The 15,504-nt window shown below is 40.5% G+C and overlaps 1 protein-coding gene across 11 annotated transcripts in view; it reads left to right on the top strand.

Moving 5' to 3' along the window:
* The first annotated feature begins 290 nt into the window (after nt 1-290).
* HECTD1 (HECT domain E3 ubiquitin protein ligase 1) overlaps nt 291-15,504 on the top strand; it is a 92,085-nt gene continuing 76,871 nt past the window's right edge. For 6 of the 11 annotated variants that reach the window (XM_073348932.2, XM_073348931.2, XM_073348933.2 and 3 more), the window contains exons 1-2: nt 292-462; nt 6,320-6,585. In XM_073348932.2, coding sequence (XP_073205033.2) covers nt 6,446-6,585 — 140 coding nt within the window. In that variant the 5' untranslated portion in view covers nt 292-462; nt 6,320-6,445. Of the gene's footprint in view, nt 463-6,319; nt 6,586-15,504 lie in introns of all 11 variants that reach the window. The other 5 variants (XM_073348930.2, XM_073348935.2, XM_073348929.2 and 2 more) reach the window with 2 other exon arrangements.

Below are 15,504 nucleotides of genomic sequence, written 5' to 3'. Positions count from 1 at the left end.
AGAGGGCACATCGGCTGTTCTTAAGAGGGAGGGGAGGGAGGGGAGGCAGGGATTAGGGGAACTGTGATGGGAAGAAGAGGAATCTGGTGGCCGGCGGAGCACGCCCGCAGACGAGGAGGGGAGCTTCTCCTGCTGCGGTGCGGACCAGACGCGACAGCTCGGCTGGGCGGGACAGCCAGGCTCCCCTCTGGGCTTTGCTGCCGCAGCGCCCCCCATGTGCGCGGCGCGGCCTGCCCTGCCCCGGGGCTGAGCGTGACTCCGAGGCTGACTGGCTCGGGCTCCTCCTCCTGTGTCTGTGGCGCTAGTGGTTTCCCCTCCCCCTCAGACTCGTGCTGGGCGGATCACGATGGATGCCGCTCGCTGCCTCCTGCTCCCGGGCTCGGGTCGCCACCGCCTCGCTGCCTTCCCGCGGGACTAAGGAGGGACGGGGCGGCTCCGGCGAGGAGCCTCCGGGGCGCTGGGGTAAGTGTCTGAGCGGGGCAGCGGCGCCTTTCCTCTGCCAGCCCCGGGGAGACGGAGCTCCGAGGGGCCTTTCCTGAGCCGCCAGGCCGGGTCACCCTGCGAGGCCTCCGGCTTCCCGGGAACTCGAGTGCCGCTGTCTGGCCTGGCGGGGTCGGCGCCGCCAGGGCCCGGGCAACCCAGCAAGGAGCTTCGGGGAGGCCGGGACAGCAGGCTGCGGGGAGGCGGTGCGGTGCGGTGCGTCAGGGGCCCCCGGAGAGTGCGGGGGGCGGCAAGTCCCGGGCAGACCGTCCCCTGGCTGGGGAGGCGGGGGCGGCAGGCCCCAAAGAGCCCCTCGCCGCCGGGATCGCGGTGGTGGCTGGGGGATGCGAGGCCGGTTGGCTTCAGAGTAGAGATTTCCCTTCCCCGGAGAACGTGTGAGGGGCGGCTGGGCCCCAGAGACCGCTAGGCGGTTGGGACCTGAGTTTAGCTGTGGCCTGGCCCCTTCCCTGTTCTGCCTCTGTGCTGGGGGAGCCTGCGTGTGTCTCTGCTGTATATTTGTCTGTTAATTTGGGGGTGTTTAAATCTGTCTGGGGCAAAGGAGCAGCAGGTGCCTCGGTTGGGCACGTCCCAGTGATGCCGACTGTGACACTGTTTTTTACAGGATTCTCAGGTCAGGGATCAGCTCCCTCACTGTCTGCTGGTTCTCTTGCTTTTTTTTTTTTTTTTTTTCTTTTCTTTTCCAGTTGGAGTTAATTATTTTCCTGTCTTACACCAATAGTGTCGGCAACGTGACCCTGCTTGTACTGACTGGCATTAGCTTATTTAGTCTTGGAAGAGAGAATGCCAAATGTATGATCCTTGGGGGGGGGAATCACAAATATTATTAAATCTTTTCTATTTACTTTTAATAATATTTTAATGACTTTCATTACAAAAGCATCCAGTCTAAAGAGACTGAGGTAATAAAAGTAAAATACACTTTGTGAGCAGTCATTTTGATTATTTAACATTTATTCTTTCATCAGAATCCTAAATTACAAAAAGACTGTGTTTGTCTCAAGCCTTTGTTACATGTTTGGGTTTTAAGCCTGCAGGAAGTAGAATTGCTGATTCAGTGTACATCTGTCTCTGTGCTGGGAGACAGTATGTTGAGAGACAGTATGTTGAGAGACAGATTTTTGAGTTCTTTTTGTGAGTTCCCTCTTCCATGCCCTCAATGAAGTTATCGTTTAATCACTAACTGATCATGAGTAAACCAAGAAATCAGACCTTGTCCTGTGGAAGTTTAAACTCTTATTTGTGCATGGCACCCCTCCCCCTCCCAATTCTAGAGAATGTATGGTGGAATACTTTTTCAGCATTTCACCTTTGCAACCAAGTTTCATAATGTAATTTCATTTTTGCAAAGTAGGGATTTTAATAGCTAGGTTTTATGGCAAATTTCATATGGGTAGGTTGATTCAAAGTCTTTGTTGCAGCTCAGGTATGCAAATGATATTTATAGTTGTGTTGATCTTCAAGGACAAAGTTTGTAGGGTAGATGTGACCTCTTGTTGATCTAGTGCAAGGTGGTACATAAGCATGTACTGTAGATCAAAAACATCTCTTAAGATACTGATAAAGGGACCTTCTTGATCCTGAGCTTGCATGTGCTGTGTCTTACTAGACCAACAAATAATGCCATTTACCATATATGTACACCTGAAACTCTGAATTTTGTAATGTACATTTATAATGGTTGAATTATTTGTCTTAAAAAAAACTCCAAAACATTTAAAATGCAAATTTTTAAAAATACTATTTTCTCATCTCCCATTCTCTTCATTTACAATAGTATTCCACTTCTTATACATTATGTTAGAAATTTATTTCTCTATAATCAAATAGAGCTTAAGGCCAGAAGGGATCGCTAGATCATCTTGTCCAGTGATTCTCAACCAGGAGTATGCGTACCCTACGGGGTAGGTAGAGGTCATCTAAGGGGTACATCAGCTCATCTAGATATTTGCCTAGTTTTAAAACAGGCTACATAAAAAGCACGAGCAAAGTCAGTACAAACTAAAATTACATGCAGACAACGACTTGTTTATACTGCTCTGTATACTATACACTGAAATGTAAGTACAATATTTATATACAAATCGATTTATTTTATAATTATATGGTAAAAATGAAAAAGTAAGCAATTCTTCAATAATAGTATGCTGTGCCACTTGTGTTTATGTCTGATTTGGTAAGCAAGTGGTTTATCAGTGAGGTGAAACTTGTGATTATGCAAGACAAATCAGCCTCCTGAACGGGATACAGTAGTTTGGAAAGGTTGAGAGTAACTGATTTAGTCTGACCTCCAGTGTATCAGAGGCCACCAACACCATCCAACACTCGCACACTAAACTCAATAACTGAAATAAGACCAAAATATTACAGTCAATGAGTGACTAGACCAGTGGTTCTCAAACTGTGTGTTGGGACCCCAAAGTGGGTCGCGACCCCATTTTAATGGGGTCACCAGGGCTGGCTTAGAGTTGCTGGGGCCCGGAGCCGAAGCCTGAGCCCCACCACCTGGGGCCAAAGGCCAAGACTTCAACCCTGGGCGGCAGTGCTCTGTTACAGGCTCCCTGTCTGGGGCTGAAGCCCTTGGGCTTTGGCTCCTCCGCCTGGGGCAGTGGGGCTCAGGCTTTGGTCACCCCTTCTGGGGTCATGTAGTAATTTTTGTTGTCAGAAGGGGGTCATGGTGCAATGAAGTTTGAGAACCCCTGGACTAGACTATTACATGCCATAGTTAGAGAATAGGAGGAACTTAGGTGCACCAATGCCTGAGGTCCCTGCCATTAAGTGAGATATTTCTAGATGATCCCCAAGAAATGATGTAAACCCCACACTGCAAGGGAAGGCAAAACCTCCACAAGGTTGCTGCCAGTCAGATCCGGGGGACAGTTCCTTTCTGACCCCCACGTATGGTGATGAGTTAGACCCTGAGCATGTGAGCAATAACCAACCTGCTAAACACCTGAGAGACTGTTTGATGCTACCTCATAGCACCAGCCCACCCTGTCCAGTGTCCCATCTCCAGTTGTGGCCATCTCTGATGCTTCAGAGAAAGGAGACAACCAGATAAAAAAAGCCCAGAATATGCTGTCGGGTGGGGAATCCCTTCTTGACCCCTGCAGCATGAGATTACAGGAACATAAGACATAAAATGGGAGGGACCCCCAGGACTGTTGACCTAGGCCCTCACTCCATCACAAGTAATCCCTCTGCACAATTGCCCTCATGAATTTGTCCAGCTCACTCTTAAAACACATTAAGTTGTTTTCCCCCAGAAATCCTTTTTGGGAGGCTGTTCCAAAACCTCACTCTTCTGATGTTTAGAAACTTCCTGATCACCAGCCTGAATTTTTTCATAGCTAGTTTATACTCATTTGTTCTTGTGTCATCATTGTCCTTTGGCATAAATAGCTCTCCACGCTCCGTAGTATTTATCCTCCTGAAGTATTTATAGAGAGCAATCATATTTCCTATCAGCCTTCATTTTGCTAGGCCAAACAAGCCACACTCTTTCAGCCTTCTATTATAAAATAGGCCCTCCATTTCCCCTCATCTTCCTAACAGTTCTTCTCTGCACCTGTTTCAGTTTAAATTAGTCTTTCTTGAACATGTTTGACCAAAATTGTACAAGGTATTTCAAATGTGGTCTTATCAGTGCCTTGTACAGTGGCATTAATACTTCTCTATCTGTACTGGAAATGCCTTTCCTGATGCATCCTTTGATCACATTTGCCTTTTTTGTAGTTGCATCACGTTGGTGGCTCACAGTTATCCTGAGATCAACCAGCACTACCGTTTCTCTTCTTTGTCACTTCCAACTGATGAGTCCCCCATCTTATAACAGAAATTCTTATTAGACCCTACGTGCATGATCTTGCACATTGTACTATTGAATTTCATCCCAGTTCTGTTAGTCTAGTCTTCAAGGTCATCTAGATCGTCATATAATATTCCAGTCCTCCTGTGTATCACTCCCAACTTTGTATCATCAGCAAATTTTAGTAGCACGCACATACTTTTGTACCAAGGTCATTAATCAAAAATATTAAATAACATTGGTCCAAAGACCAATCCTTGAGGAACTCCACTAGCAACCTCCCTCTGGTCTGATAGTTCACCTTTTAGCACAACCTCTTGCCTTCCCCTTTAGCCAGTTCCTTAACCACTTTACAATTCTTGTACTAATCCCCATCTTCCTTAATTTCAATAATAATTTCCCATGTGGTACTGTATTAAATGTTTTATTGAAGTCCGAGTTTATAAGATCTGCTGCGTTTTCCTTATCTACAAAATAAATTATCTCCTCAAAGAAGGAAATCATGTCACATTGCATTACATCCCCTTTTCTGTTTACCTTCCTGAATTTAATTATTCTTTCCTTCACAGTGTGTTCTAAAGCCTTGCATTCTACTGAGGTCAGACTAATGGGTTTATAATTATCCTGCTCGGTTTTTTTCCCTTTCTTAAATATAGGTCAGTTGTTAACTATTCTCCAGTCGTACGGTACCACAAAGACTAGATAGTTTTTTATTAAAAATTGTTGATACGGGACGAGTCATCTTCTCATGTGCTAGTTCTTTCAGTATTCTGCGATAGATGTTATCTGGTCCCCGTGATCTGAGCCTGTTAAGTTGTTGAAGTTTTTCTTCCACCTCAGTTGTGGCAATTTCCATTTCAGTCAGCCATCCTGCCTTCATGTTCCATATTATCATCCTTATTGGAAACCGAGGCAAAGTATTAATTTAGTTTTTGTGCCATTCCTAGATTATCATTAATCTTTTCCCCCTCCACACTGTATAGTGGCCCAACCTCATCCTTCCTTATGCTCTTTTTAGATATATAACTAAAAATACTTCTAAAATTTCCTTGGCAAGAGCAAATTCAGCTTGACTTTTAGCAATTCTTGTGGTGTTCCTACATTTTCTAACCTCCAAGATGTAGCTTTCTTTGTTGATCAGTCATTTTTCCATTCCCTATAGGCTTTCTGCTTACTCCTAATAATCTTCTTGAGGTGATGATTCATTCATTTGGTTCTGAAACCTTTCTGTACAAGTTTTTTCCCAGTACTTGGGATGCAAATGGCAGACCGTTTTTGTATCCAGGCAGACTGCACACTCTTCTGTTCTCTGGATCTGGCCTATCAGTTCTTCTTTGTATGGAGTCCCCAGTTACATAGACCTGTCTCTTCCTGATGTTGTTCATCTCTCTTAAGTTCTCTCCCTCAGGCTTTTGTACATTATCCTCATATTTTCCATGTGCTCTGATGCCTGGCTGTTTTCATATTCATAAAAACTATATAAAGGTTTCCTTCTGAGTCTTAAGTTGCAGATCTGTCTCAGTAAGTTTCATTTCATGCCCGTCTGAATGGGTATGTACCTGTAAAATCTCTCTTGAAATTTCTTATAAAAAATATTTGAGCAAAGAGATGCTTTAGCATTGGCGAAGTTGGACCTGTGTTTTGAAAAGTGACATCAGCTGAGTCATTCTTCAGAAAATATGTATCTGAAAAATAAGTTTATAAGAAAATGTAAGTTATGAAAAATTGTTTCCCTCAAGGTTTTAGCTGTAAGTTTTCACTAAAAATATTAGTAGAATCTAAAGCTTGCTTGACTCTGCCTGGGAAAGAAGGCTCTTGTTTTAAGTTAAGTAGAGCAACCTAATTAGGTTACACTCATGTAGGTTTAAAAAAACCCACCACCTTGTCATCATCTGGTGTGAGATCTTAAATGATGAAGTGAAAGATCCAATAGATGTCAGAAAACATGTTACAGGAGGAACGAATGGAAAAGGTTAATAAGACAGATCCTGATGAGTTGTTTCTTCTTTCCAGGTGAAGACTGCAAAAATCTGAGTCTGACTGGAGGGAAAGTTTCACTGTACTCAGACTATCCTGGCTTGAACACTTTAAGGATTTTTTGGTACTTTTTAATTTAAGCCAAGGCGGCTTTTTAAAACCATGGCAGATGTGGACCCAGACACGTTGCTTGAATGGCTACAGATGGGGCAGGGGGATGAAAGGGATATGCAACTAATAGCTTTGGAACAGTTATGCATGCTGCTTTTGATGTCAGACAATGTGGATCGTTGTTTTGAAACGTAAGTATATTTCTGTTCTTCATTTGCAGGGGCTTTCTGTCCTCCATTTGCAGGCTGTGGCAGTTTTATTTAACAACTTTTCCTTACTAAGTAGGTATATGTAAAGTTTGACATGCAGAACTAGAAGCTTCCGCAGTCTTGAAAATGTTATTGCAGAAAAAAATTTCTATTTTGTGCCCAGGTAATGCTCACTTCCAGAGTATTTTGAGTACCTACTCATTTTGCAATGAATGAAAAGTATGGCAACTGTGCAGTTGACAGGAAATACTAATTTGTGCACAGTTTATTTATTTTTTTAAAGCTTGTTTGGTGTTGAAAAATCATATTCTTGTTTACCCCTATTAGAGAGCATTACATTATCTATGTTTTTTAAAATAATAGAAAATAGTCTTTTTACACTAAAAATTGAATTATACTTTATTATTTTAAAATGCCTACTCTGAGATTTTTAAGTTTTCCTTATGTGATGTACAGTAGCTCTTGTTTTTAACTCTGCAAGCTAAAAAAAAATCATTAACATAACTGATGTTGGCACTTAATATTTGAGCGTTGATGATCCATAGTAATGTGTACATCAAATATATTAGTTTCTGTAATTGCTAAATAGTGGGTCTGGAAAGGATGGAGTTTGATACAAAGGCATGAACAAATTTTGATCCTTTAAAAATTATTAGTACTTAATGTAGTGGTTTCCATTCTCCTTTTTGTTGGAGCCCTCTTTGCAGTGTTTTGGTGGATAGTCCGTCCTCTTGTCTTTCATTGCTCCTCAGGTTTCCTTGTCTCTCTATTATGTATTAGTACAGTTTCTGCTCCTCCACCTTTGCTTCTCCTCTCCTCCCCCCCATTTTCTTCCTCCTCTTTTCCATCTAATCACTAGAAGAAGACCTTGGAGTTGCTAGAGGGTTCCCTAGTGCAGTGGTTCTCAACCAGAGATCCAGGGCCACCTGGGGGCTGGGAGCAGGTTTCAGGGAGTCCTCCAAGCAGGGCCAGCGTTAGACTTGCTGGCACTCAGGGCAGACAGCTGAAGTCCCACTTCATGGGGCTAAAGCTTGGGGCCCTGAGCCCTGCCACCCGGGGCTAAAGCCAGAGCCTGAGCAACTTAGCTTTGCAGGGGCCCCTGTGGCATGGGGCCCCAGCAATTGCCCTGCTTGCTACCCCCTAATGCCAGCCCTGGCTTTTCTAAGCAGAAAACCAGTTGTTTTGGCACAAGTGGGCTGTGGAGTTTTTATAGCATATTGAGGGTGGGGGGGGGGTCTCAGAAGGAAACAGGTTGAGAACCCTGCCCTAGTGGATCTCTTGGATAGAATTATATGTGCAGTTGTGTCTGAACTGAGTGCTCTGGAAGCATTTTTGTACGTGTGTCAGGGACCTTCTGGATTTTGAAGCTGTATATGTGTGAGCAGCTCCTGTAGTAGGAGCTGTCGTGGAGGGTTGGATATCTTTTAAGGAGCCTATATTCCATGGTGGCTTGAAAATCAGAAATTGATATAAAAATGTATTCATTACTGTGTTTTTACAGAATACTTTAGTGATTAAAAATTACTCTGTGGGCTGAAGAGTTTACAATCTATAGATATAATTAAGAATGGATATTTGTCACCGGGGCATGCATTTACTGCTCTTTTCCTCTGTCAGTCTCTACTTGGGTATGGGGCCTGCCACCTCAGGCTGAGAAACACTAATTTACTGGCTCTTAACTTGGCTTCATTGACATAGGTTTGAGCGCACAGTTGAAAAATAACTGTTCTAGTGTATATTTTAGATGGGTTGTCCACTAAAATTCATACCGTATTGAACAAAAGTTGAAATGTAATCACAAGCTTTTATACAAATATCTTCATTTCTATGTTTGTTTGAAAATAGGTCTGAAATATAAACTTGTGAAACGTAAAGCGTGTGGGGTGTTTGTTTTATTTATAGCAGATTTTTGTCTTTAAATAAATCAGCTTCTCATTCAAAGTTTTTGGTTCCTTTATATTTTGTGTTTCTCTTTGTAAAAGCATATCTGATGAACACTGTGCCTTTGTTATAATGTTTTTTTTTTTTTAAACCATCATGATTTATGGTTCCTAAAATGATATACTTGAGTTTCAGAAGAGAGAGAAAGACTGAAGTGTCCATTAAACTACTTCAGTTTTTTTTAACAGACTAGATTTCAGGTTGATTTTGTTCCTTTATGAGCCTCTGTTTACAAAATGGCTTGTGTTTTAAAATTGGTTGCAATTTATAGGTCAGTGCTGGCCAGCATGTCCACATGTTGACAGCATAACTAATAGTTCTTGAAAATTATTTCTTGAATTGGTTTTCAATAATATTTTAAAAGAAATGATGCCTTGTCTAAATAGGGGATCACTGTGTGGCACGTGTGTTACAAAACATATTTTTCAGTAATAAATCTTGAAAATAGTTTCAGGACATGGCCCAATTTGTAATGTAGACAGCTCTCTGACCTCAAGAAAAATGTCTCTGCAAACTTGAAAGCATGTTTTTTTGTGGTATAGCAAATCCGTGAGATGCCAAAGCAGATGTCATGCTTTAAGACCTTTGATCTGTGAAGAAATGTGATAGTTTATTTCAGGAACCAGTAAAGAGTGGTTTTTATTGGAAAGGATTGTGTTGAAAAATTCTTCCTTCACTAAATTGAGAGTTGAATGAGATCGCTTCTTGTATATTTTTGGGGTACAAAGTGTGTACTAAAATTAGTGGGAGATTAACAATGTAAATTGCTGATGCTCAGCATGCCTTTGAAAATGACGGTGAAACCAGTCTCTGAATTTCGAGAAAGTTATGACCATGTCAGAAAGATGGGGAACAAGCATATAAAAATGCTTGCTCAGTATCATGATATAGGTGGAATCTGATCTTTATTGAAGCAGATTCCAAGGTTGAAGGCTAATAACAAATTATGATGCCAAGTGGTTAAAGTTTTAAGGGCTGTAACCCAAGATATTGGCATTTTACAGACGATGAAATTTTCTTCGGTGGTTAGTAACGCTAATGTTAATGAGTCACTATTTCGTTCATCTTCTAGTGACAATGATTCAGAGAGAGACTGATTGTTAGTCACTCAGCAGTTAGAATGGCTAGAATTTCAACCAGGAACAAAAACACTAGTAGCTCAAGTTGCTAAAACTTGGTGTGATATGATTGAGTAGAAACATAGTTCAGTTTCAGACAGTTGAATTTGAGGAATATAATTGTTATAATATAATTGAGGAATACAAATACCTTTGTAGCCTAAGGGAATGTTCCCTAAGCTGGGAAAGAGAAGACCAAGAGTTGAAATTTAACCTCTTATGATTGTGGTTTATATTCCTATGCATCGCACCATCCTTTTTTATTGACAAAGACCTCAAATCCCAATCCTATAAGGTAGTTAAGTATAGGTTGCCACTCCATTTTACAAATTAGGTGGTTTTTTTTTTTTTTTTTTTAAGAGAGTTTACACAAAGTTACTACAGGAATAGAAGCTAAATTTCTAACATGTCAGCTCCAGTCAGGTCTAATCAGCTACACTGCCTTTCAGATTAATTATGTTTAGGCATGGGAAAATGTGGTTTTTACTTTTTTAAAAATAATTTCAACATATAGTGATATTTATTTTAAAGCTTTCTTTATTTTTATCAATCTAAATTTTTACAGTTACAGGAAATTATGGTCGGCCAACATCACATGTCAAAATATACAAAGTAAATACACCTCTACCCCGATATAACGCTGTCCTTAGGAGCCAAAAAATCTTACCACATTATAGGTGAAACGGCGTTATATTGAACTTGCTTTGATCCACTGGCACGCGCAGCTCCGTCCCCCCGGAGTGCTGCTTTACTGCATTATATCTGAATTCGTGTTATATCGGGTCGCGATATATCGGGGTAGAGGTGTATCCTTAAATCAAACGCTAATAAATTTTCAAGTAGCATTTTTCTTACTTTGTGTATCTGTAAATTTAGATTATTATGGCAAGTATTTTTTGTCAGTTTGTGTGTGTACGTATAATCAAAATTTATTGATAAAAATCTAATCCTTCCCAGCGTAAATATGCTTTGGTTATCTTATCTGTAACCACAGAACTTCTTCCCTGGATGCATTCCACAGAACCACACACTTCTTCTCTGGATGCATTTTCACTGGAGGGAAAAGTGTGTTCTTACCTCATGTTAGCTGATGCATGGTAATATAGTAAAATCCGAGTGCAGACAAGACAGTATGTAGTCTTGACACAAGTTACACAGGTTGAAGTAAAGACTGTGTGGGAGCCTTGGGTTTACCCTGACCTATCAAAACAAGAGTTTGTAGTTTTAACTAGGATTTTACCTCATGTTAGTTAGCTAACATATGAAGTAAGAACAAACCTTTTCCCCCCGAGGAAAGACAAGGCCCCAGAATCAGGGATATAACCTGAGATTCCTAATGTCCAATGTGCTGCTGTTGTCTAGCAAAAAATTGTGTAGCCACCAAGGAAAGCATGTTCTTCTCTGTTGGCTGAACTAAACATAGACTAGCAGTTACTCCTGTAACTCCAGAGGTAGAGCTCTGAGCTGGGAGCCTCCTGTTGACTCATGAGCAGGGCTGTTGTAGTTGCTTGTGACACATTTTTTTTGTAAATTTGCTTTTTAAAACTTTTTAATTCACAATGAAACTATATACCATAACAGATTTGTAATGAAGAACTAGTATAATTTTTGGTTCTTTATACCATCATTTCCAGTAACTTCAGCAGTGTTAAGGTAAAATATCTTTCCGAACGTATAGATTATGTGACAGCCAAATATACTGCTCTGTTGATAGTCTCAGGTCACTGTTAAGGTTTTACACTAGCATGCATATTTGATTAAATAGGGATAGGCATAGGTATTACTTTTTGATATCTGTTGTAGACGTAAGTGAAATCCTTATGGATTGTTGGATTGGGTTATCGGCAGTGTTGTAGGTAATGTGAGAATGGCAACAAATGCAGGACTTTTATTTCCCTGCTTTTAAGGTTTTGAGTTGGATGTGTGTTGCGACCTTAACTGTTACAAAGCAAAGCTTTTCTGTGTTTCAACTACTAAAGGGCTTGTCTACGCTTACAGTGCCACTGTAGGCACTTGGTGAAGACCCTACCTACACTGATAGGAGAGCTTCTGTTGGTGTAAGTACTCCACCTCTCAGAGAATTGGTAAATATGTCAGTTGTGGATAACTCAAAGATTGGTATAGTGGTAAATACTGATGTACGCAGGGCAGTCATACAAAGCCATTGAAACAAAATACATTTTACTACAGCCAAATGCAGAGTTATACACCTATGAGCAAGAAATGCAGGCCATACTTAAATGATGGAAAGCGTGTACTTTGCAAAGCAGTGATTTTGAAAAGCATTTAGGGCAGTCGTGGGCAACCTGTGGTCCACGGGAGGTCGGTCAACGTCAGCAAAATGTCTCGTGGCCCACAATCAGATTACCCTGATGGGCCACTTGTGGCCCATTACTGATTTAGGGTTCACAGTGGACAAGCAACTGAACGTGAACTCCCAGTATGATGCTGTGGTATAACAGGCTACTGTGATTGTTGGGATGTATGAGCAGGAGAATAGGAGTAAGGAGGTGATTTTAGCGTCTGTGTATGGCATTGGTAAGATAGGTACTGGAATTCTGCATCCAGGTACGGTGTCCAAATTTAAAAAAATGGGATTTTGAAAAATTGGAGAGTGTGTGGAAAAGAGCCACAGAATGTTGTGATCATAGAATATCAGGGTTGGAAGGGTCCTCAGGAGGTCATCTAGTCCAACCTCCTGCTCAGTGCAGGACCAATCCCCAAATTTTGCCCCAGATCCCTAAATGGCCCCCTTAAGGATTGAACTCGCAAGCCTGGGTTTAGCAGGCCAATGCTCAAACCACTGAGCCATCCCTCCCCCCCGGATGGTTGGAGAGAATGCCTTAGCGTGAGAGACTTAGAGAGTTCATTCAGTATCAAAAAGAAGATAGAGAGGCTCCTTGATTACAATGCGTACGTACCTTAATGGGGAGAAAATGTCTTGTATTAAAAGGCATAACTACAGTTGAAAGATAAAACCGACAGATTCAAAGTAGAAATTAGGCATAGATGTTTAACAGTGAAGATGATTAATCACTGGAACTAATTATCCAGGGAAATGGTGGAGTCTCTGTCTCCTGATGTCTTCAGATCAATAATTGGATGTCTTTATGGAAGACATGCTTGGTTAAACACACATGATCGGGCGCAATACAGGAATAACTGAGTGAAATGTGATGGTCTGTGATGTACAGGACGTTAGATTTGATGATTAAGTGGTCCCTTCTGGCCTTAAACTCTACTAATCTATGAATATTACAATTTCCAGAGCACTATGCAAGGCTAATTAATGTGCATAATACTGAAGAAGATGAGAAATAATATCCATGTTATAGATGGGGAATTGAACAGAGAAGTTAAGTGACTTGTTCAGGCTGTTATGGTTGTGAAAACAACATTGCAAATATGAATTCAATCAGGTGGTGCTAGACTGTTTCCATGCTAAGGAGCGATTGTGTTAGCACCTGATGCATTGTGTTCACTTTAGTTTTAGTCTTAGGGCTTGTCTACAGTGCCAGTTTACAGCACTGTAACTTTCTTGCTCAGGGTGTGAAAAAACACACCCCTGAGTGGAGCAAGTTTCAGCTCTGTAAAGCTCCGGTGTAGACAGTGCACCAGTGCTGGGAGCTACGCCCCTCATGAAGGTGGTTTTTTTAGAGCGCTGGGAAAGCTCTCTCCCAGGGCTGCGCCAGCGACCACACAAGCCATGTTAAAGTGCTGCTGCACTTTAAAGTGCACTCTCCTATTAACAAGTACTGGTTTGAAAGACACTAACACCAAATTTTAACTTTAGTACTATGGGTGGCTGTAGTTTACCAAATTGTCTTCTAATTCATTCTTTTTAAGTCACTTAAACTTTTTTTTAATATAAACATTATTAAACAAATCATATGGTTGGTGTTCAGTATCTGGAATGTTTTGAAAATCTTGTGTTACTTTAAACTTTATTTGATAACCTATTCTAAAGCGGAGCAGAAATACCATCAAACTTTTCTTACAAAAGAGGCTGAATGCATATATCACGCTTCCAGCTGTCCTTTGCAGTTGAGTGTTTTAAGTATGCAACATGATTACTGGCAAAAAACTGAACTTTATTTCCGCTTGTAATATGCCCTGGGCCAAGGCTCTGAAGCCAACTACTCCTGTTACATGACAAGTGTCTTTATATACTGAATCCAGTGGTTACTTCACAGAAGTAATTGCTGTAAGCCATTTTAGGAACACACTTTTTTTTTTTACAGCATTTAGCACAGTGGGGTCCCAGAGGATGCTACCAGATTGTAAATAATAATGAAAATAATTACCAGTGAATATTTTTACTACTTCATTATCTTTTTACACTTGCATTACTCAGAAGTTATTGAGCTGATTTCATTTGGAACTAAGGGCTTGTCTACATGGGGAAATGTACCAGTTTGATTACACTGCTGTAGTTGCTTTGGTGTAACTTACTGTGGATACTCTCTGATTTTCTGGGAAAAAGCACTCTTATTCCAGAATAAGTATTCACATACGGAGTTATACTGGGGTAACTATAGTAGAATAGTTATATTGGCAAATTTCCCTGTTCAGATAAGTCGTTAGAAGTTGTTCTCCCTGATGTGACATAACCTATCCTGACACATACATCAGGATGTTGGCAGCTCAGGTCCCTCAAAGGACTAATATTTGTCTCAAATATTCAAATTGCTGATTCACGTTTCTAATTATACTTTATAGTGTTGCAGTTGTTTCTTTTCTTGGCATCTTACCAACATGTTTTTAATGTTCAGAACATGTTTTTCAGGTTGCTTTAACTTTCCACAGAGAGAACTGATATTGTATGGAGTTTGTGGGCAGTGATCTTTATTTTCTAATAAATCCATATTATTAATGAGGGCGTCTGAGGTAGTCTCAGACATAAATAATTGCAGTATTAGTATACTTTATAGATATTGTAATTATAGACAGATTTAAAACCAATTTATCTAATATAGGGGACAGAGACTATCCTACTAAATAAGGAGACAGGATTTCCCTATTAATACCAATTACAGATTGGAGTAGGCATTAAGGACAAATGTTGATTTAGAATAAATTTGATCTCAAAGACTCTTATGTATTAATCATAATCCAGTGCTCCAATAAGGTCTTTGGAATGTGATGACAGAAGAATCACAAGACAGTTTGCAGCAAAAGTTCTGGTCCCGCTACAGAAACAGAGAGTCATGTATGGACACCCACAATGAGAGATGTGTAAATAGTAATAACTGCAGCACTAACCTGTTGTCTACACAACACCCAAAAGTTGTCTCTTCGGGGTGTGTTTTTATTTTTTTAAGGACCCTCTCAAGACAGTTTTAAGAATTGCCTGACCTGTGTACTTAAATTATTAAGTTGTTATAATAAATATTTTCAAGTATTAAAAACTGAAATCCAGAAGGAAATATTGATTACTTTAAAAAAAAGATTTTCTTGATGTTTTAAAAAAAATCATTGTTTGACTTGTGTTTACCTGAACTTTAGGGACACAATTAAAGTAGCAAAGCTACTATACTGAAACAGAAACTTATTGTGCTATTTCAATTTCATTGTTCCTTTCATCTGAAATTCTGCAGTGTCTCTTTCTGGTTCCAGCTTTGAGTCCTCCCTCAACTTGAAGCATAGTATATTGTAACAAAACATGTACTTGTTCTGCAACCATATGTTCTTCTCTCTCAAATTCCTGATTCCTTTCAATAAACATTTGTCACAAACGAAAATATCAGGGTAAAACCAGTTCTGGTGCTGGAATGATTATTGGTTGTCATAAACTAGAAAGAATGTAGTTTGTTTTTTCTTGATATTGGCTAGACTGTGGTGA

Source organism: Lepidochelys kempii, chromosome 6 (assembly GCF_965140285.1).
Source record: "Lepidochelys kempii isolate rLepKem1 chromosome 6, rLepKem1.hap1, whole genome shotgun sequence".
Lineage (NCBI taxonomy): Eukaryota > Metazoa > Chordata > Testudines > Cheloniidae > Lepidochelys > Lepidochelys kempii.
Note: the sequence above shows the minus strand (reverse complement) of the source record. Positions and strands in the feature narration are given on the sequence as shown.